The sequence below is a fragment of the Leptidea sinapis genome, chromosome 29, assembly GCF_905404315.1.
Source record: "Leptidea sinapis chromosome 29, ilLepSina1.1, whole genome shotgun sequence".
Classification (NCBI taxonomy): Eukaryota; Metazoa; Arthropoda; class Insecta; order Lepidoptera; family Pieridae; genus Leptidea; species Leptidea sinapis.
Window position 1 is genome coordinate 5,047,893 of NC_066293.1, and position 22,069 is coordinate 5,069,961.

General features: G+C 35.7%; 1 protein-coding gene across 1 annotated transcript in view; it reads right to left on the reverse strand.

The window, feature by feature from the left end:
* LOC126973586 (heat shock 70 kDa protein cognate 5) overlaps positions 1–22,069 on the reverse strand; it is a 34,158-nt gene that overhangs the window by 11,052 nt on the left and 1,037 nt on the right. The window contains exons 3-10 of the mRNA XM_050820909.1: positions 21,792–21,879; positions 16,953–17,190; positions 13,575–13,736; positions 11,788–11,878; positions 8,732–8,894; positions 6,630–6,785; positions 3,938–4,084; positions 2,009–2,249 (exon numbers count right to left, since the gene is read on the reverse strand). Coding sequence (XP_050676866.1) covers positions 2,009–2,249; positions 3,938–4,084; positions 6,630–6,785; positions 8,732–8,894; positions 11,788–11,878; positions 13,575–13,736; positions 16,953–17,190; positions 21,792–21,879 — 1,286 coding nt within the window. The remainder of the gene's footprint in view (positions 1–2,008; positions 2,250–3,937; positions 4,085–6,629; positions 6,786–8,731; positions 8,895–11,787; positions 11,879–13,574; positions 13,737–16,952; positions 17,191–21,791; positions 21,880–22,069) is intronic.

The window sequence follows — 22,069 nt, forward strand, 5'->3', positions numbered from 1 at the left end:
TCTTACGTTTTTCTTATTGAACATTAGCTTCAAACTAAATTGAAATTCACTGTTTTTAAACATCATAATTTCAAATTTTAATACTCAAAGTTTTCATTTCAATCGGCAGTCTACAACTGCAAATTTTTTTTCTGTATAGGCGAAATTATGTAAGAGAAATGTCTGTGAGATTATAATCTGAACGCGTACAGACGCGAGCAGTGAATATGTCCCCAGATTAATATGGCACCCGGTGGAACACCCTCGCTTGACCAATCACTGTACAACTGGTCATAGCTTGTGCATGGTGCATATTATAAGAATATTAACACACAGTGTAATATCAATATGTGATAATTTCAACGTTGATTTTATGGAAGTACTTAAACAACTAGACTCAAAATTGCCTATTAAAAGTTCGTCAAAAATATCCGAGCGGCGTTGTATACATATAAACTTATACAGATAACATTAAAAAAATCATTCAAATTAACATCTTATTTCGTAGCAGTAATATTCAAAGTCTATTGTATACGCTCATAAGAAGCTCTGACGCGAACACGAGGCATGAACATCTTGTTTTAGCAATTTAAATGTAATTATTTAGCAAAATGAATTTCGTCAAGTTAATTACATAATTTTGTTAATTTAAAGGGGCACTTACCTGAAATACGACACTATATCTATTTTAAGTTTGGATGTGCTCTTATATGGGCACAGATTTTTACTGAACACTAGTATTGTGTACTGTATTGCGTGGCGTTGTATTCAAAGCGCGGTCAAAACACAACTTAACGACAACTCTGCCGAATAGACGCGTAGGCAGAGTTTTGCTTAAGAAATTTTTTATTGTACGTCAATGGCTGGTTTTTATTGTCTTAATAAATTGATTAACATCTTGAAACAAAAGTCAGTTCCACCTAAGGGCGCGGGGCTTCATTAGTGAGAGAGAAATTTTAAGATGCGCGCGCATCACTGTAACACAAAAGAAACAGGGTGAAGTTGCTTCCTAAAATTTTCTGACGTTTTCGACATTCGTTATTTTTTTTTTTTTGGTTTCTTCGTCCAATATTAGGCCAGGCAAAGGTTTCAAAACCATACAGCCGTATTCGTTATTTAATAATTAATTGTCAAAGCCATCGGTTACTAGATTTTTATAATATTGTTCTTTCTACAAACATATAATAGCAATAAGTAATTTTTTATGATTTTTCCTTTCTTACGCCAAAGAAGACACACTTTTTTAGTCGTGCCACAATACAAGTAACAGAACTGTAGTGTAAATCAGCAGTCTGCAGGCGTTCCTAAACAAGTTTAAGTTCAATAAACTAAATAAGTTTATGTTCATATATTTATAATATGAACGTACTGTGTGTGTGTGTATCATGTGTTTCAACACAAGTAATAATACAATGTTTGGTATATTTTTACTATAAACTTTATTTATATCATAAAAAATAAATGAATTGTTTGGACATAATCTTAACTCCCATGTTTATGTGGTCGTCCGGCTGAGTACCTGCGGCTAGCATGATGCTAATATAACCTGATCCACATTGAAATTAATGACTGATTTCGCGTGCGATCAGGCGAGCTAGATAACTGGTTCTGTTAGTTTATAATCCAATTCATTAGAGACAATAACTTCCTCACTTTTAATTTTTAATATTGATTTGTATAACTTGCAATGAGCGATTCTCTCCTAACACAGATTATCTAATTTTTTTTTTGTTATGGAATAGGAGGACAAACGAACGTACGGGTCACCTGGTGTTAAGTGATCACCGCCGCCAACATACACTTGCAACACCAGAGGAATCACAAGAGTGTTGCCGGCCTTTAAGGAAGGTGTACGCGCCTTTTTGAAGGTATCCATGGCGTATCGTCCCGGAAACACCGCACAAGGAAGCTCATTCCACAGCTTTGTAGTAGGAGGAAGAAAGCTCCTTGAAAACCGCACTGTGGAGGACCGCCACACATCCAGATGGTGGGGATGATATCCTAACTTGTGGCGTGTCACATGATATACCTGTGGAGAAGACCTGGCTCTTCTTGGTGGGGATGGTAGTGTTCCTCGTGATCAGCTTGGTGAACACTCCGCCCAGGGTCTCGATGCCCAGTGACAGCGGCGTCACGTCCAGCAGCAGGATGTCGGTGACGTCTCCGGCGAGCACTCCGCCTTGCACGGCAGCTCCCACGGCCACCGCCTCGTCGGGGTTCACGGCGCGGGACGGGGCGCGACCGAAGATCTCCTGGACGGTTTGTTGGACCTGGACACAAGATCAACGGCTCAACCACCTGACGTCGCTTCATTGTGTCTACCAATTTAACCCCCATGAAGACTCAACTATGTATTTTTATCTAATATATAAAATTCTCGTGTCATGGTGTTAAACATTGAACTCCTCCGAAACGGCTTGACCGATTCTCATGAAATTTTGAGTGCATATTGGGTAGGTCTGAGAATCGGACAACATCTATTTTTCATCCCCCCAAATGTTAAGGGTGGTCCACACGTTTTTTTTTTAATTTGTTTGATTATGAGTCAGCATTAAAAAATACTTACAACTTCAAATTTTCACCCATCTACGATCAACAGTTACTTTTGTATCGCGATTTTAATATCGGCAATACTTCGTTCGCTGGGTCAGCTAGTTTATTTATAAGATTTGCCAACAGGTTCAATACTTAGTTACGACCAGAATTCACATTCATATTATATATAGAGATGCAGACCCAATTACAGGTAACACGTAAAAACAATATCGATCGATATGGATACGGATTAAATATTAATAGAAATATGGAATACTAATAATAATTACGAAAATTATGAATACAAATTACTTTTAAATTTATTTAAAGATCAGAGACGGCAAGCTGTTTAACTCAAAAAAAAATATTTTGTGTGTTCAAAGTAACCTATACACATCACAAGTGAACATGCTTTATGCGTGAACCTCTAAACTGCATATGAAGTCCTGGTACATGTTGCTAGAATGACATGAAATTTCAACCGCTATGAAAGACATTACTATCACCACTACCATATTTATGTTCTCCTGGTTTCTATGCAACAATACGCCGTGCGCATGACGTCATAATATATTAAGGTTATTATTATTATTACTCGCTACATAAGACAATCTCTTCTTCAGCTATGATCGCCTGTTACCAAAACACTATACAGTAATGCTTCCTCTCTCATTTTCTCCCACGTTAAATCTTATGAATTTATGTGTTAGTCTCTTTTATCGGTTGCTTTTCCGTTTCATTTGACTTAAAAATCACAATTCTAAAGAAGTTTTCACTTCAAATATACCATTTGTAGTATCACCGCTATTCAGAAATCAAAAATCACCTAACCTACATGAAGTAGGTTTCACGGATATGACACTTATGAATGTAAAAAAAAAATGTTATTGAATCTACCGCTACTTTGTAAAGGGTTGAGCTAATGAGAAGAAGTAGCAAGAAACTCATTGCCACTCTTTTAAATCAACATTTACATTTATCATCATTTCAATTACAATATAATATGTAAAGTGATGCAACAAAAATACTCAACAACACCTCCCTTAAAGCATTTTAAAGTATCGGAATACTGAATCTCGAAATCTAGTGAAGGATTATAATATCATAATAAACTATGAAACATTGGACGTAGTTCCTGAAAAACGTTCCAAGCCACAAACATCACATTTTAAGGAATTCGAGTTTAAAATTTAACAAACATTAGTGTATTCCAAACGTGTGGGTTGGGCTACTAAGTCTACTACAGAGTGTCTCTGTCTACTAAAGAGTGACAGTAGGGCTGGCATTTTTTGACAGTCCGTTAATATGAATCACGTGACCAGTTTTGTGTTCTTAACTCAATTTCGACATTGTGGTTTGGAACATTTTTCTGGAATAATATCCAATTGTGTCTAAGGAAGCTTTTAGTTATAAGACAACATACCTTGGGCATCCTGGTCATGCCGCCCACTAGGAGCACCTCACCCACGTCTGCCCGGGACACCTCTGCATCCTGCAACGCCCGCTGGCACGGAGCCACGGTGCGCTTGATCAGGTCACCCACCAGCTGCTCCAGTTTGGACCGCGTCATCTGCAACAACCACACCACTGTCACCTTGTCCACATAACCACTGTGACACCTTGTCCACATAACCACTGTGACACCTTGTCCACATAACCACTGACACCTTGTCCACATAACCACTGACACCTTGTCCACATAACCACTGACACCTTGTCCACATAACCACAGACACCTTATCCACATAACCACTGACACCTTGTCCACATAACCACTGACACCTTGTCCACATAACCACTGACACTTTGTCCACATAACCACTGACACCTTGTCCACATAACCACTGACACCTTGTCCACATAACCACTGTGACACCTTGTCCACATAACCACTGACACCTTGTCCACATAACCACTGACACCTTGTCCACACAACCACTGACACCTTGTCCACATAACCACTGACACCTTGTCCACATAACCACTGACACCTTGTCCACATAACCACTGACACCTTGTCCACATAACCACTGACACTTTGTCCACATAACCACTGACACCTTGTCCACATAACCACTGACACCTGGTCCACATAACCACTGACACCTTGTCCACATAACCACTGACACCTTGTCCACCCTTAGAAGGCCCAATTTTCTACATGTCCCTAACGTAAAATGCAATTACTATAGAAAAAATAATTTTATGTTACGAGCATGCAGATGTTATAACAACCTTTCTAATGAAATAGATGTCGACTTTTTAATACGCCTGTACATGGCCTTAAGAAACTTTTAAATGATAATTTTTTAAACGTGCATAAATAACCAAGCGAAGCAATACCTTTCTTACATTATAATCAATTATTTAATAACATATGTGTGATTATTCTTATTTATTTTAAGTGTTACTTTCCTCACCTCTTTAATTTAATTCCTTTGTTTTAATTTTTAATCTTATTTACATAACTATAAGTGAAAATTTGTAATTAGCCTTCAGTACTTAATTATATGCTTACCTACTTGTTAATAACCTAGCTGTAAGTTTTCCGAATAGAATAAAAATAAAAGAAAATAACAACAACGATTGCCCTGTGCTTCCCCAAGGCATTAAAAATAAAGTAAAGTCCGAGGCCCACGGGTGTCATAATGATAATTTTAGTTTACTTTTCGCCATCTACAAAGAACACACCTATCATTGTTTGATTTATATTAGTTACTTGATGATTTTTTTTTTCAGATTTTGCCCTGTGCATAGGGAAGCTCCAGGCCCAAGGATAACACAGGATGCCGGCCAGATTATGGGTATTACAATGGCTCCTATTATATCTGAAGCAGTAATCTATCTATTCTGAAGCAGTAATGTATAAGTATTATTGTGTTTCGGTCTGAAGGGCGCCATAGCTAGTTAAATTGCTGGGCAATGGTCAGCAAAATTGTAGTGCCGCTCAGAATTATTAGGTTTTTCAAGAATTCTGAAATCAATTACCATCAGCTGAACATCCTGCTCGTCCCGTCCTTTGTCATAAAAAAAAACAAACTGGGGACCTTCGAAATAACAAAGTGATCAAAAATTAACAGTAAACATATAAAAATGTCACGCAGTATCTAGGAAAGCCATAGACAACAACAATGTCTAGACTAGCTGGTTCTGCGTCTCACTCTAGCATCGTTGCAAAACCGAATACGCAATAGCGCACACAGTGATCGACGATGCAATATTAAAGAGCAAAAAATTTATGAATAATATATATCTGAGTTTCAAATATTAATAAATTTTTATTATATAATTAGAACATGAATAGAGTACCAAATACTCTGCGTAAGTATTTTAGATAATTTTTATCATAAATTGTGGTTGACTGTGAACCTATATTTACACAAAGTGACATACAAATCGCGAACATAAGACGTAGCTTGTCACACACACTAAAGTAATAAACTGGGCCTGTTTTCATTGGTTGTCGCGCAGCAAGAGGCTCTATGTATATATATAAATTATTTCAGTCATACTGTATATATTTGTATGTGAAATTCCTAATTACTAATATTGCTTTTCTATAAGCTTTATAATGTTGCTATAAACTTGTAGGGTGTTACATCTACCTATATTCAAATCAAATCAAAATCAGTTTATTCGCGTAGGTCACGGAAATGACACTTATGAACGTCAAAAAAAAAAAAACTTATTGAATCTACCGCTACTTCGTAAAGTGTTGAGCTAATGAGAAGAAGTAGCAAGAAACTCATTGCCACTCTTTTATATCAAGATTTACATTTACATCGATTTACAAATCATTTCAATTACAATATAATATGTAAAATGATGCAACAGACACACTCAAACGTCAAATAGTCAATGTCTTACATGAGTAAGTCAAAAAAGTAAATGTAAATTAATACAAAAGTTATTGAGTACAGTAGCTGTATCATCCACATACACCATAAATAGATAAAGGTATTCTGTGAGCATTTTATAAGCGATTATAAATAAATAAATATGTATATATCCATATATTTATTGGTATCCCATTTTGTTTTAATGGGCCTTGTAATAATCTGTTATCATTACAAAAGGTAAGGGCTGGATAAGGTAAAAGCTGGCTGTGTACAAACCTTTAAGTTCATGTGCTTAGGTCCAGATGAGTCCATGGTGAGATAGGGCAGGTTGATGTCGGTCTGCACAGAGCCGGACAACTCAATCTTGGCCTTCTCAGCCGCTTCCTTCAGACGCTGCATTGCCATAGCATCCTTACGGATATCGAGTCCTTGCTGTTAGAGTAATATTATATTTAATATCAGCTCATATTTAAACCAAAATGGAATCGAATAGACACATCTTATGGGGAGCTCAACACAATACACCTGCGATATTCACATTTAAAACGGTTTAGCAATTTCTGTAAATAGTTGCCACTAATAGACAATCGTTTTTCCTATCCTATATGTAAAATGTATTTATAATTTTATTATAAAGAGGGAAGATTTGATTGTTTATTTGTTTGTTTGCATTGAATAGGCTCCGAAACTACTGAACCTTTCTTGACTTGAAAAATTATTTCACTGTTGGGAAGCTACACTATCCCTTGATGTCACCAAGTATATACATCTTAATACATATAAATTACGTGACACGTTGTTTGTCCGCGATGGACTCCTAAACTAATGAACGGATTTTAATGGGGATTACTTCATGTAGTGCAGTTTCGTCCAACTTGAGAGATAGGATAGTTTTTATTTTGATTTGGGACTCATAATTATTTTTATTTCCAATGTTTGTTTTGTATGGACATATTTTCTATGAGAGAATTTATTGACGCACGGTTTGACAGTTCCGCTGTGAAACAATTTCATTATTACAAAAGGGAGCATTTTATACGAAATATTTGCAGATGTTTTGAAATATTATTGGCAACTTCCTATAAACAGTATTTTTTTTTTATTATCTACAGAACAACGTCTGTCATGTCAGCTAGTATTAATATATATCAAGAAAATGGTCTTTGTTTGATGCTCAATCACGCCTAAACCATGGATTCGTATCAACATGAAACTACCACCATTCGATGCTAAATTTAACCTATGTACTCCTTTTTATTTTTCGAATTCCAATGTTTCTTGATTTTATTTCCTTTTTAAATTAGCCCAGCAAAGCGGGCGGGAACGGCTAGTAGGCTATATAGTATTTAAAAAAAATTAGGGATCTTAACAATCTTTTAAAACAGCAACAGTGTAACCTAATGTGTAAAAAACAATATTATTTACATCATGTGCTGCGAAAAGTTTTGATGATAGAATAAAATAATGTACTATGTGAAAAGGGGGTGCACTTATGGGTAGATATATATATTGGTTTTATGGTAAAAGTATTTATTTACTTAAGATACTAAATTAATCTGTGACACTTGGTAAATAACTATAATTAAGGGTTCTATTAATTGTGAGTACGCGGATTTCTATTGGTTAAAATGGTTACTCGGACCAGTCCTGTAATGGTTATAGACAAATGGTTAATGGTAACTAGGACCGGACCGATCAATGGTTACTCGCGTACTGTCTTACTAAAGGCAACACATGGTTTAAGTAATTAATATTATCTACTTAGCAATATTTGTAATAGATTGCTGTTCGATGGATTTACTTCGAACACTATGACTCTTTTGCAGTACACATCATTATGATTTACCAAGTGTCGCCACAGCATATATTAAAGGTGATCTTTTATTTTAAAGTGTGTGTGCACTTATGTATGCACGCAAGAAGTTATACAACTATATAACATATAACAAAGCAAAAAATATTCATTCCTTGTGTTAATTAATTATTTCTACAATTTGTAGAAAGAACAATATTGTAAAAATCTTGCAACAATGGCTTTGACAATAATTAATAATTATTAAATAAAGAATAATACGGCTGTACGGGCTTGAACCCTTCGCCTATCCTAATAATGGACTAAAGGACGCTTTTATTTTTGTCTGTCTGATTGTTCCGGTTAATCTCTGAAATAGCTGGACCCATTTTGACGGGACTTTTATTGGCAGGTAGCTGATGTAATAAGGAGTAATTCAGGCTACGCTTATTTTAGAAAAAATCTTTTATTTCAGAAAGATAAAGTAATGTTGCAATGTCCAAGAAACGGTTTAACTTTAACAACCGGGTCAGCTAGTTTATAATCAAGAGAGGGTTGGTTGAGTATTGTAGTTCCTCTTACTCACATCACGTTTGAACTCATCCACGAGGAAGTTAACGATCACATTGTCAAAGTCCTCGCCTCCCAGCAGGGTGTCACCGTTGGTGGACTTCACCTCGAACACGCCCTTCTGTATCTCCAGCACGGAGATATCGAAGGTTCCACCGCCCAAGTCATACACGGCAATTCTGGAATGGTATTCAATATTTAATACATAACAATTGGCACTTAAAAGTAAATGGCGGTAAGGATCATACTAAGTATACTAAGACCAACGAGACAAAATAAAGACCATTACTGAGTTTTACCAGTGGCAGGCTCTTTATGGGTACCACAACGGCGCCTATTTGTGCCGTGAAGCAGTAATGTGTAAGCATTACTGTGTTTCGGTCTGAAGGGCCCATAGCTAGTGAAATTACTGGCCAAAAGAGACTTAACATCTTTTTTCTCAAGGTGACAAACGCAGTTGTAGTGCCGCTCAGAATTTTTGGGGTTTTTCAAAAATCCTGAGCGGCACTACTATTAATAAACGTGGAGTAAAGTTATTCCAGATATAACATTTTTTGTCTTTATCTTACCTTTGTCACTACACACTTACATTAAAAAGAGGAGTAATTTTAAACTTGGAGTAAACTAAACTTTACACAGCGTTTGTTAATATGACAGAATAAATTTACTTCGGAAATAATAGTGGTGTATGAACAAACGTAGAAAACGTATTTAAATCTGTCATAACTATTTTTGTTGTTGAATAATAATAATAATATTGACACACTTTTTACACAAATTATCTTGCCCCAAGTTAAGCATATACAGGTGTCCCAAAGTTATGGGACATGAAGGGAAAGTACCTTAAACATCGAAGATAGGCTATTTTACTGAAATAAGACTTTATGTTATTATTAAAAGTTAGTAATTCTTCATTCAAAGATTTTCTAAAAATTAAAAAACACCCCTACTCTTATGATGCCAATCGAAAGAATGGCCAAAAACTAATAACTTTTCTTAAGTAACATAGTATTCTAAAAGAAAGTAGTCAATTAAGTTTTTTTTTCTTATCTAAGTCGGATCTGCGATCAGTCACAAGACTATAAGCGGATGAGTTGGGTGAGTATGACGTTTAGACGAAGAGACCAGTGTCTCATCTGCCTTCCTTCTTCACATTCTTCCTTTTCAGCCTTTTCATCGCTCTGGGACGGATTAGGAGATCATTAACCGAGAGGCGATCAGCGTATTTCCTTTTGAATTTATCAATTTCCGACTGAACACTGGGAACGCCAAGATATTGATGGATCTCGTCATTTCTGGAAAACCATGGGGCACTTGTGATGGTACGCAGGATGTAATTTTGCACACGTTGGATGAGCATGATGTTGCTTTTGCTGGCAGAGCCCCACAGTGGGATTCCGTAGGCCCAGATGGGCTTCAATACAGCATTGTAGATTAGAAGCTTATTGTCAGTAGACAGGACAGAGTTTCTACCCTATGATTAATTTCATCCCGTTTCTGCTTTATGTGACAAATCCAGGTGAATCTTCTGTCTAAGTTAAAGCCTAGGTATTTCACTTTCTCAGAATCTGGTAGAACATCAGAGCCAAGTTTGACAGGAGAGTCAATTAAGTGGGTATTTTTTTGTAAATCAATTAATTAAATGCTCAAAATGTGATCCCTCTTGTCTTACGCAAATCGCCAATCACAGACTCTAAGGTACTTTCCCTTCATGTCCCATAACTTTGGGACACCTGTATATAGCCTGTATTATGGGTTACAAGACAATGATATATTTAATACAATATACTTACTTAAACATACATAAATACATATCAACATACAAAAATACATTTAAACATCCATGACTCGGAAACAAACATCAATATTCATCATATAAATGCTTGCACCTACCGGGATTCGAACCCGGGACCTCTAGCATAGTAGGTACGATCGCTAACCACTCGGCTATACAGGTTGAATAGAAATGTCTGTGAGATTATAATCTGAACGCATACAGACGCGAGCAGCGAATATGTCCCCAGATTAATATGGCACCCGGTGGAACACCCTCGCTTGACCAGTCACTATGTACAACTGGTCATAGCTTGTGCATGGTGCATATGCAACATCATAATAGTAATGCCAAAAAGACGAGATAATAAATGTAAAAAAAGCTTCACGGGTCGATTATTGGTTCCTTAAATAAATCGAGGGCATGACTCCGTTCACCACTTTTCCTCTAATTCTCGTAGTTTCCGACTTGGCTATCACCACCCATCTCAAAAAAACCACCCTGTATATCAATTATTTTCAATATTCAAAGGTATTGATGAAAATATTCTGAGCCCTTTCGAGCTGTGGAATGAGTTGCGCTCGTTTGTCCTCCTTTTCCAAAAAAAAAGTTAAAGATAACAAAAAAAATACCGTTTTGCTCTACTAAAAAAGCAACTTGCTGCGGAGAAATTGAACCACTTCCACTGGAAATATCTTTCTCTAAAATACACACACACACACACTTACATACACTTGTAAGGAAAGATAGCTTAAGTAGGTAATCGGGGAGCCACAATACATCCATCCCGCTCAACACCTTAGGGAGGAGGGAATGGCTGAAAAACAGCGCTAAATGGAAACATAAATCCATGATTCCATGTCAGGTGAAGCTTAGCCTTTTCCTTTTGCCTTTTGTTTCTTTTTTATTATGGAATAGGAGGGCAAACGAGCGTACGGGTCACCTGGTGTTAAGTGATCACCGCCGCCACAACACCAGAGGAATCACGAGAGCGTTGTCGGCCTTTAAGGAACGTGTACGCGCTTTTTTTTGAAGGTACCCATGTCGTATCGTCCCGGAAACACCGCACAAGGAAGCTCATTCCACAGCTTTGTAGTACGTGGAAGAAAGCTCCTTGAAAACCGCACTGTGGAGGACCGCCACACATCCAGATGGTGGGGATGATATCCTAACTTGTGGCGTGTCGTGCGAAGGTGGTTTCATCGCGTATCCTAATTGTTCATTTTATATTTGTAATGATTTGTATGGCAATAAAGAATTAATAAATTTATTTTTATTAACAAACAATATAGACTTACATCTTATCATCAGTCTTATCCATGCCGTAGGCGAGAGCCGCGGCCGTCGGTTCATTGATCACCCTGAGTACATTGAGACCAGCAATCTGACCTGGGAACAACAATCAAAAATGTAATAACACTGTATGTTTTTTTTAATGAAAATAAGGGACGAGACGAGCCGGATGCTCAGCTGATGGCCTCCGGTCCTCGACACTAACCTATGCGAAACATAGCGGCACTAGGCCGCTACTTCACGCCGGTATTCTGTGCGAGTGTGGTAAGTAACCCGGACGAGTCTGGCCCGATTGTGCTGACGTCATAAGACGGCAGCGTGACTCTCCCACTTTCAAAAAGCCCGTAGTCGCCTCTTACGACACTTGGACTTGGACCTGGGGCTACCCTATTCTTTTTACGCCCCGGGGCAGCACAGGGCAAAAAGGTCATTAGTTTAGGAGTCCATCGAGGACAAACAACGTGTCACGTTATTTATATATATATTAAGATTTATAATATATAAAAACTTATAATGCGGTTAATAAACTTGAAAAGCAAACAGAATTTTATAACGAGGCGGTACTCGAAATGTTAGCTCAGTTGGTTAGAGCACCGGCACGGAACGCCGGAGGACGTGGGTTCGAATCCCGCATCGATCATAAAATTTTGTTTTTCAATTTTATTTTATTTGTGTATTAATCCTAGAAGTGAGGGTTTTATCACTTTAAAAATATAACATATTTTTTAGAATTAATGAAAGTCGTGTATGTTTTTGTTTGAATGTGTATAAAAGGATTCATTTAGACGAAATATAAAATTAAAATGTCACGCAGTATCTAGGAAAGCCATAGACAACAAAAATGTCTAGACTAGCTGGTTCTGCGTCTCACTCTAGCATCGATGCAAAACCGAATACGCAATAGCGCACACAGTGATCGACGATGCAATCTGAGTCTATTTTTTTTTAATGAATCAGCTAAGAAAGGATTTTAAGAAATTCCAGAGTTTTTTTTTATAACAGAACAACGTCTGTCGGGTCCACTAGTATTTAATACATTATCAAAAGAAATAAGAGAGGAGGCAGTGTTAAATAGATTTAAATTTAAATTATTAACACTGTTAAAAAAATATTGTTTTTACTCAATAAATGAATATTATCAAACGAAGTGGTAACTGGCACCAATACTATTTTTACCAATAATATGATATTTTGTTGTGATTATTTTCACTACATTATCTCTTAGCGTTTCATTAATTATTGTAATTGTGTATTGTAGGGTCTTTTAGTAGGCTTTACGTTGATTAAATAAATTAAATGTAGCAGTAATTATTGATTGTGTTAGGTTTATAATACTGTGAAGTGAAACCACAAAAATATTTGCATGTCTGTCATGACGAAACATGTGCCTGCTCTTAAATTTGTAACAACTTGTGAATGTTTCTGGCAAATAAGGAACTTTGATTTTGTCAAAAGTTTCAAATAAATATTCCATATTGACTTAATATTTCACTTTTTAACTTTAACTATACCAAGGGATAAAAGGCATTTTTTTCTCAAAATTGATTCCTTTAGAATTCTTTTTGATCTAATTTCTAATATACTAGATACTACTACCGCTTCGGAAACAAATGGCGCTCTGAAAGACAAGAAGCGGCGCAAGAAACTCTCCCAGAGAGGTACAATGGTGCAACACATTCAACAGTCTATGTTAAAGTCAGTGTTACTGTTAACGTCAAATTTTAAAGCCTTACTTATAACAGCTAATATGATGCAACTCAGCCTTATGTAAGTTTTGTTTTGTAATAATTACCAGCATCCTTGGTGGCCTGTCTCTGCGAGTCGTTGAAGTAAGCTGGCACAGTGACCACGGCATTCTTGACCGTTGTGTTCAGGTAGGCCTCCGCAGTCTCCTTCATCTTGATCAGCACAAATGCACCGATTTGACTCGGAGAGTACACCTTGCCATCAGTGCCTGTAAGTGTTAATACAAATAAAATTGTAATAATCAATTAAGCAAACTATGCGGGTTCCTTGAATGGAACATGTATGGGATAATGAGGGTGAAATCGGCGATTTTTTTGTAATACCCAGTTACAGAGAGTTCCAGAGATATTCTGGACTTGACGTCGATGACGTCACAATATCGTCGCTCTGTTACTGTGTGCAAAACAAGCATCACTAGATAATCTATATATATATCTATACTAATATTATAAAGCTGCAGTGTTTGTTTGTTTGAACGCGCTAATCTTTGGTACTACTGGTCCGATATGAATGATTCTTTCAGTGTTGGGTAGTCCATTTATCGAGGAAGGCTATGTTTTTTTTTTCAAAATTAGGGATCCGTAATAAATTGCTATTTTGTAACACAAGGTGTAAAATCGAAAACCTATTTTTGCGTGCGCTGCAAAAACTATTGACAATAGAACAAAATGATGTACAGGCTATTTATTATACAGGCAATATTTTATTACTTATAAAACTATCGCGTGAATTATACTTTATATGGCAAAACAACGTTTGCCGGGTCAGCTAGTATATATATAAAAATGAATTGCTGTTCGTCAGTCTCGCTAAAACTCGAGAACGGCTGGACCGATTTGGCCAATTTTGGTCTTTAATTATTCGTGGAAGTCCAGAGGTTTAGGTGAATAAATATGAAAATGCTCGATTGAATTAAATAAAAACAACAATTTTGTTTTTCCTTTGATATATCCCCCGTCGTGAAAAAATCAAATTGAAAGAATAGTTTATAATTAATAACTAATTAGAATCTTTATATTTTTCTCAGGAGGTAAAAAACAAACTTAATTTTAGCTACCTGTAGTTGTTAGATTTAATGTACGATTTAATATTTGGTAGGCCTGAGAATCAGTCGTCATTTATTTTTAATCCCCAAAAATTTTAATTATTATTTTTTTCTTATTACTTTATATGGCAATACAAGGTTTGCTGGGTCAGCTAGTATCTAATATTATGATTAATAAATAAACTACAATTTTTTTTTTCTAAATTGATTCATGAAAAGGTGCTGTGTTGTGATGTTGATCACTATCAATGAAAGCATCTAGGTTAAGTACAAAGAGTATCTATTTTTCTGACAGAACTATTATAGCAACACAGGACAACAGAACTATTAACAACAAAAGTCAAATGTATGAAAATATCATGTAGCTAACAGTAATGAAACTGCAAACCGTACTGACGCAACAGGACGAGCGTGAGGGGGAGAAAAGGGAACAGGGGCTTCACATTCCAGCAAGGACCAGAGATAATGTGCCCCCTTGGGCCTGGGACTTCCCTATTCTTTTTATGCCCCGGGGAAGCATAGGGCTATTATTAATACAATTATATCTTTAGCATAAAAATGTCACGCAGTATCTAGGAAAGCCATAGACAACAACAATGTCTAGACTAGCTGGTTCTGCGTCTCACTCTAGCATCGTTGCAAAACCGAATACGCAATAGCGCACACAGTGATCGACGATGCAATATTATATGAATATAGGCAAAATGAATAACAGATCCTTTGTACCCTACCCTTTAAAGTAATTTGAATCTAGATATAGCGTCTTGCTGCTAGACAACTGATGAATACAGGCCAGATCTATTACTTTAGTGTGAGTGACAAGCTACGTCTTAACTCGCGATTTGTATGACACTTTGTTAGTGTGCGTACATTGTTCAAAATAGAGGTTAACAACTGCCAACCTCAATTTTTTTCGCCGTATTCACAGGTGTAACAAGTCTATCTAGACGTATAAATGATCTAAGTATAAAAGATTATTTGTATTGAAAAATATAAACCCACTATACCATTCAATCATTTACCAGTGGAAGGCTCTTTTGCACCGGATGCCGGCTAGATTATAGGTACCACAACGGCGCCTATTTCTACCTTGAAGCAGTAATGTGTAAGAATTATTGTGTTTCGTTCTGAAGGGCGCCGTAGCTAGTGAAATTACTGGGCCCATGAGACCTAACATCTTATGTCTCAAGTGCCGCTCAGAGTTATTGGGTTTTTCAATAAACATGAGCAGCAATGCTTTATGAGAGCAGGGCGTATCAATTACCATCAGCTGAATATCCTGCTCGTCTCATCCCTTATGTTCATATAAAACAATTAATATTGAATCACCCACCATTAATGTTGTGTGGCCCACTAGTGGCAATAATACTCAGTATCGTTTCCGTTCCTATTACGTTCATAGCACGATTCTGTGAATAGCATTATGCAGTGGAGCATAAAAAAATGCATAAAAGGCATTTATTTTCTCAAAATTGATTCCTTTAGAATTCTTTTTGATGCCATTTCTAATATACTAGACACTACTACCGCTTCGGAAACAAATGGCGCTCTGAGGGAGAAGAAGCGGCGCAAGAAACTCTCCCAGCATTCTTTTTTTGCGCTCTTTTGAACAGTTATATACAATGTTGTACTATCATTGCTATTGTTATAAAATAATCATAATCTAGTCCCAGACTGTCGGATCACTTAAATGTGGATGGGACTTTATTATAGAAGTGTATACATTGACCCTTAAAGTACCAGTAAGTATGTATCTTATGAAACCTACTAGAATTAGTTACAAGCAATCCCTTATTTCAAGTGTTATAATAATGATAATCACTATTAAGAGCAAAAAGGTGACGATTTTTGTGATTATATTAAATTTTCATAAATGTACTGACAATGACAGTCATAATATTTATTTCTTTAAATTTTTCTTTGAGAGACTGTCTATAACCAAGCTGATATATATCACGAACAGCTCTCTTTTGCAGAGCAAACACTATATCAATGCCACACACTTGTGACACAATGAGCACACTCGTATACCATTTCAACACCAATAATCTAAATCTAAACTTTTTGAAAAACTAAAAACTTCTGGAGTCTCACCTTAATAAGATGTTAAGTCTCATTTGCCCAATAATTTCACCAGCTACGGCGCCCTTCAGACCGAAACACAATAATGCTTACACATTACTGCTTCACGGCACAAAATAGTGCTGTTGTGATACCTATAATCTAGCAGGCATGGACTGGTAAATGCCCATTGGGTCTGGGATTTCCCTATTCTTTTTATGCCATGAGGATTGAAGGATTGAATGTTAAGAGGAAAGCTTTTGTTACAGCCCATGTCCAACTTGGGATAAAAGAAATAAAATCACCAAAAGCGCTTACCTTGCACCCAAGCGTCTCCATTGGAAGCTTTCACAACTTTATATGACAGGTTCTTCATATCCTTCTGGACCTCTGGGTCATCGAACCGTCTTCCGATGAGACGTTTGGTCGCGTAGAACGTGTTGCCACTGTTGGTGACTGCCTGTCGCTTCGCTGGCATGCCGACCAGACGCTCTCCATCCTTTGAGAAGGCCACGTGTGAAGGTGTGGTGCGGGAGCCCTCGCTGTTCTCAACCACCTGAATAAGGGAGTTGATTGTAAACTTTGATTAATTAGTCAAAGACAAAGTCAAAAAAATCTTTATTCACTGTAAAACTTTAAAGTTATTTAGTGCAAGTCAGGATGAAGTACAAAAGTTACAATAGCATTCGAATGAGTACAACAATATTCATTAACAAAATTTAGAACATTAATTCCAACTATCTTTATCATTCAAATAATCTTTCACATTATAATAGGCCTTAGATGTCAATTCATTTTTTACGATACATTTAAATTTTTTAATAGGTAACATTTTAATTTCATTTGGGAGTTTATTATAAAATATAACACAATCCACTTTAAAAGATTTAGCAATTTTACGGAGCCTAGTAGATGGAATTGTGAGTTTATGTTTGTTTCGAGTATTGACACTGTGTACATCACTATTCTTTTTAAATTGGCTAATATTTTTATGGGCGTATAGGAGGTTCTCGTATATGTACTGGCGGTGTACTGTCATAATATTTATTTCACTAAACTTTTCTCTCAATGAATCCCTTGAACGCATTTTATAGACTGCTCGAAATGCTCTTCTGCAGCACAAATATGTACTATACAGGGCGATAGACAAATCACGTCACCGTAACAAGCTTCCACTGATATATCCATTGATATTGGTATAGGTAAAGGGCTCCTGTTTCCGCAATTAGACCGCTTAATTGGGTCTTGGGCTGATATATCCATACAATGCCACATTCACTCCAGTCGTTTAAAATATTTTATTTATTCGGGTCAACAAACAGTAGCACGCAGTGCTTAAAAAAAAATCAGTAATAATATAATGACGACCTGCATAGCCGAGTGGTTGGCGATCCTACCTACTGAGCTAGAGGTCCCGGGTTCGAATCCCGGTAGGTGCAAGCATTTATATGATGAATATGGATGTTTGTTTCCGAGTCATGGATGTGTGATTAAATGTATTTATGTATGTTTATATGAATTTATGTATGTTTTATTAAGTATATTGTATTAAATATATAATTGTCTTGTAACCCATAATACAAGCTATATATGCTTAACTTGGGGCAAGATAATTTGTGTAAAAAGTGTGTCAATATCTTATATCTTTAAACGAGCAATTCTTGTATATATATATATATATATAATCTGAATCTCGGAAACGGCTCCAACGATTTTCATAAAATTAAGTATGCAGGGGATTTCGGGGTTGGTAAATCGATCTAGCTAGGTTTCAATTTAAAAAAAATGGTTTTATCCATGTTTGAATGAGAAACAGCTACAATAACATTAGAATACAAAGGTAAATTTCGCCACTATATACAAGACTATTATAGCTCAGATGGGACATTGGGTGATCCGGAAAGCAGAAGACCCCGGTTCGAATCCAGATGTCTTATTAGTTTTTTTTTTGTTCAAGTTTTGTACATTCTTAAAAATCCGAGCAAGGCTCGGTCGTCCGGATATTTATATTATAATACAGTAATATTCTTGGTCAATAAGCATCAATGTAAAACTTAAGTATAAATACTTGGTTCAATTGAATTTTTGTGATATGGTGCACCATTCGGGCGCAAATTATTCCGCCAATGTCGAGTGGAATTAAAGAGACAAATTATGAATGGAAATTTTGTATGAATCTAATTTGGATAATTTAAAAGTGGCAGGTTCTTTGAGTATAGCGTTATTTTATATGGTTAGTTTCTAGCCTGGAGCAACACAATATTATAAAAAAAAACACTCTACATTGCATATTTACAGCTTAATATTATTATATTTCACATATTTACATAAAACATAATACTTGGTTGGTTCAGATGTGATTCGGTCTGTGACAGTTGACACACAACCAATGAGAAAAGTGTGCTTACATTGTCTTTAAGCACACTTTTGTTCGCTATCTGACTGCAAATAATATGTTCGTTATCGCGAACCCACCACACTCACCCCTGGTGAAAGACCTCCGAATGGTCCGAAACTAGTCGGTACCGACACCGACAAAAACGTGAGTAAAGCCGTACTAATTAATAATTTAATAATGACGAAAGTTTTAATAATTTTACTAGGTACATCCTAAAAGTGAGTGGTTGAAATTGGACTATGATTCTGAAAATATTGTCACTGAAAAATTCCAAAATGAAAAAATTATGTGATGCAGAATATATTTTTTCTTTACAATATAAATGGACTACTATCCGTTTCGCCACCGTAGGTATTTAATTATCTTTATTATTAGTCCCTAAAACTTTAAAAAACTAAAAAGCAGTAATTTATTTCGCCGCAAGCTGACAGCATTCAAAGTGTCAAGCGACATTAACACTAATTACATACCTACATATTCTACATTGCATTACAATACTGCAATCTTAACCCTATCAAAGTATTTTATTTGAATATTATGATCTTGTGTAAATCAATGTGTAAGTCAATGAAAATACAATGTGCACAAAAAATGTCACGCAGTATCTAGGAAAGCCATAGACAACAACAATGTCTAGACTAGCTGGTTCTGCGTCTCACTCTAGCATCGATGCAAAACCGAATACGCAATAGCGCACACAGTGATCGACGATGCAATATATTCCTAACGAGATTAAAAAATGGCCTCCACTGAATATTTATTCCAAAAAAAAAAATCCGCACCAAAATCTCTTTTATCATGAAAATTTTCAGTACGTAATATATTCAGAATCATGGTGCAATTTCAACACCACACTTTTAGGATATATTTGTATTACACTCTGTGTATACCAACAGTATATATATTCAAATTCAAATATTTTAATTCAAAATAGGATGTGACATCACTTATTGAAAGTCAAAAACTACCACCCATTCCCAAGAGAATGCCTCAGATCTGAGAAAAAACAGCTGATTTTTATTCATCAATAAATATGTTTACAAAGTAACATTGTACAATTAACTTAATATTTACTTAGGGTGGTCGCTTCATTCACAATCTGTGGAATTATTAGAAAGCCATTTATGTTATAGTAACCTTTACCACACAAACGTTTTTTAACAATTCTCTTGAATATTGTAATACTTTTGATTTGAACATTTTCTGGGATCATGTTGTAAAAGCATATACATCGCCCAACAAAAGACTAACTCTATGTAGCCGAGTAGTAGGCATAACAAGTTTGTTATTATTTAACATTATGATTGTCACAGTTTCTAGCAAATTCCTCAATGTGCTTATGAATTGTATAGAAGATTATCAGGAATATATTGAGTAGCAACAGTGAAATTGTTTATTTCTTTAAATTTTTCTCTTAATGGTTCTTGAGGACCTAGGTTATACATTTTTAAATATTTGCAGAAGATAATCGTAGACATCAACTTGTGGTGAGTTAAATAGAAGTTTACTTATATTAAATAAATTAATGTAAAGTTATATCTAACAGAGGTTTAGCGTTACATATAAACTGGATATAGAATACACAAAATGTTTATAAAAGACATTTTGCTTATGATTGGTTTATTCGGATGTATGATGTTTCCCGCTTTTATTTGCAAAGCTGCTTGATGTTCGTAAAACTTTGGAATTATCATTGTATTGATAAAGTTCTCAGCTGTACAGTAAAAATTTTATATATTCTTGGTATATTCTCAGGTATAAATTTATACCAAGTTTAATCATAACACCCTAAATATTTAATATCACTAACATTATCTGTGTTTGTTTAATATAATCTAACAGTATGTAGACTTGTTTCAGGTATAACATGAAAAAAACTCATATATGGCATTGGCTGAATTGTGGTACCCCTTCCACAAAAGTCACAGTAGGAAGAATAGATGTTTTTTTAAATAATGAAGTGTATCAATTTAAGAATCCTGCCTGTGGAGGGTCGGGGGGGGGGGGGGGGGGGGAGTCATAATGCAGCCAGGATAGGGTTGGGCATTACTACAATTTATAAACTGTACACACAATAACAGTCAAAGAAATTTCTGAATGATTTGCTATTTTCATCCTGTTAATTTATTAACATTTTTTATTTAATTTTTCACAAATAAAGACAATCTTTATTAAATTTGCATCATGTTGAGGTCTGGTATTTGACCTATATGTATTTTGAGAGAAATTCTTGCCTCAGAAAGTCACTTTGTGGATTCAATTACCGGCAACAGTTCCAAAAACCAATATGATTAAGGACAGCTGCCTTATTGAAGGTAGCTACTGAAAATCAGTGTTGTGATACCCAACTAATATGCTGAGTAGCAAACCTTTTTGGGACAAAACACTGCAAACACCACCTTATTATGTTGATATAGAATAAGCCTTACTTTAGTTTTTAATGTATGTTAGTTTTAATTAGATTAGGCATATTATAGTAATTTTTTAGATAAGTTTTTTCATATTATTTCATAAATGTTCACGTGTATTTGTAGTGTTTGTTCCAAATAAAGATATACTTACTTACTTACTTTCAAGCTGAGATCATATTCCATTAACCTTTAAGGATGGCATCATGTGTGCAGATCTCCTTATGTGGTTGCATTGTAGTGACCCAAAACATAACCCTTTGCCCATTTGCATAAATAAAAAATAAAATTTTGGTACTGAAAAAAATATGTTGTAGATAAAAAAACAAAATAGAGATGTATAGTAATTACCTTTGGTGTCTTTCCTTCCATAACAGCCACACATGAGTTTGTAGTTCCCAGATCAATACCGATGACTGCACCACGTACTCCATCAGACCTGATGAATAAAATCTTATTTATTTTCAAACCTTTAACAGTGGTGTATGTTAATTGTGATTATTGAAATAGTTACAAAATTTCCTTCTCATATGATAAAATTGCATTCTATAATTTCTTTTATCATTAACTTTTCTAGCATTTTCTAAATGTCTGCATATCATTCTTAACTGAAAGATGAATTGCAATTC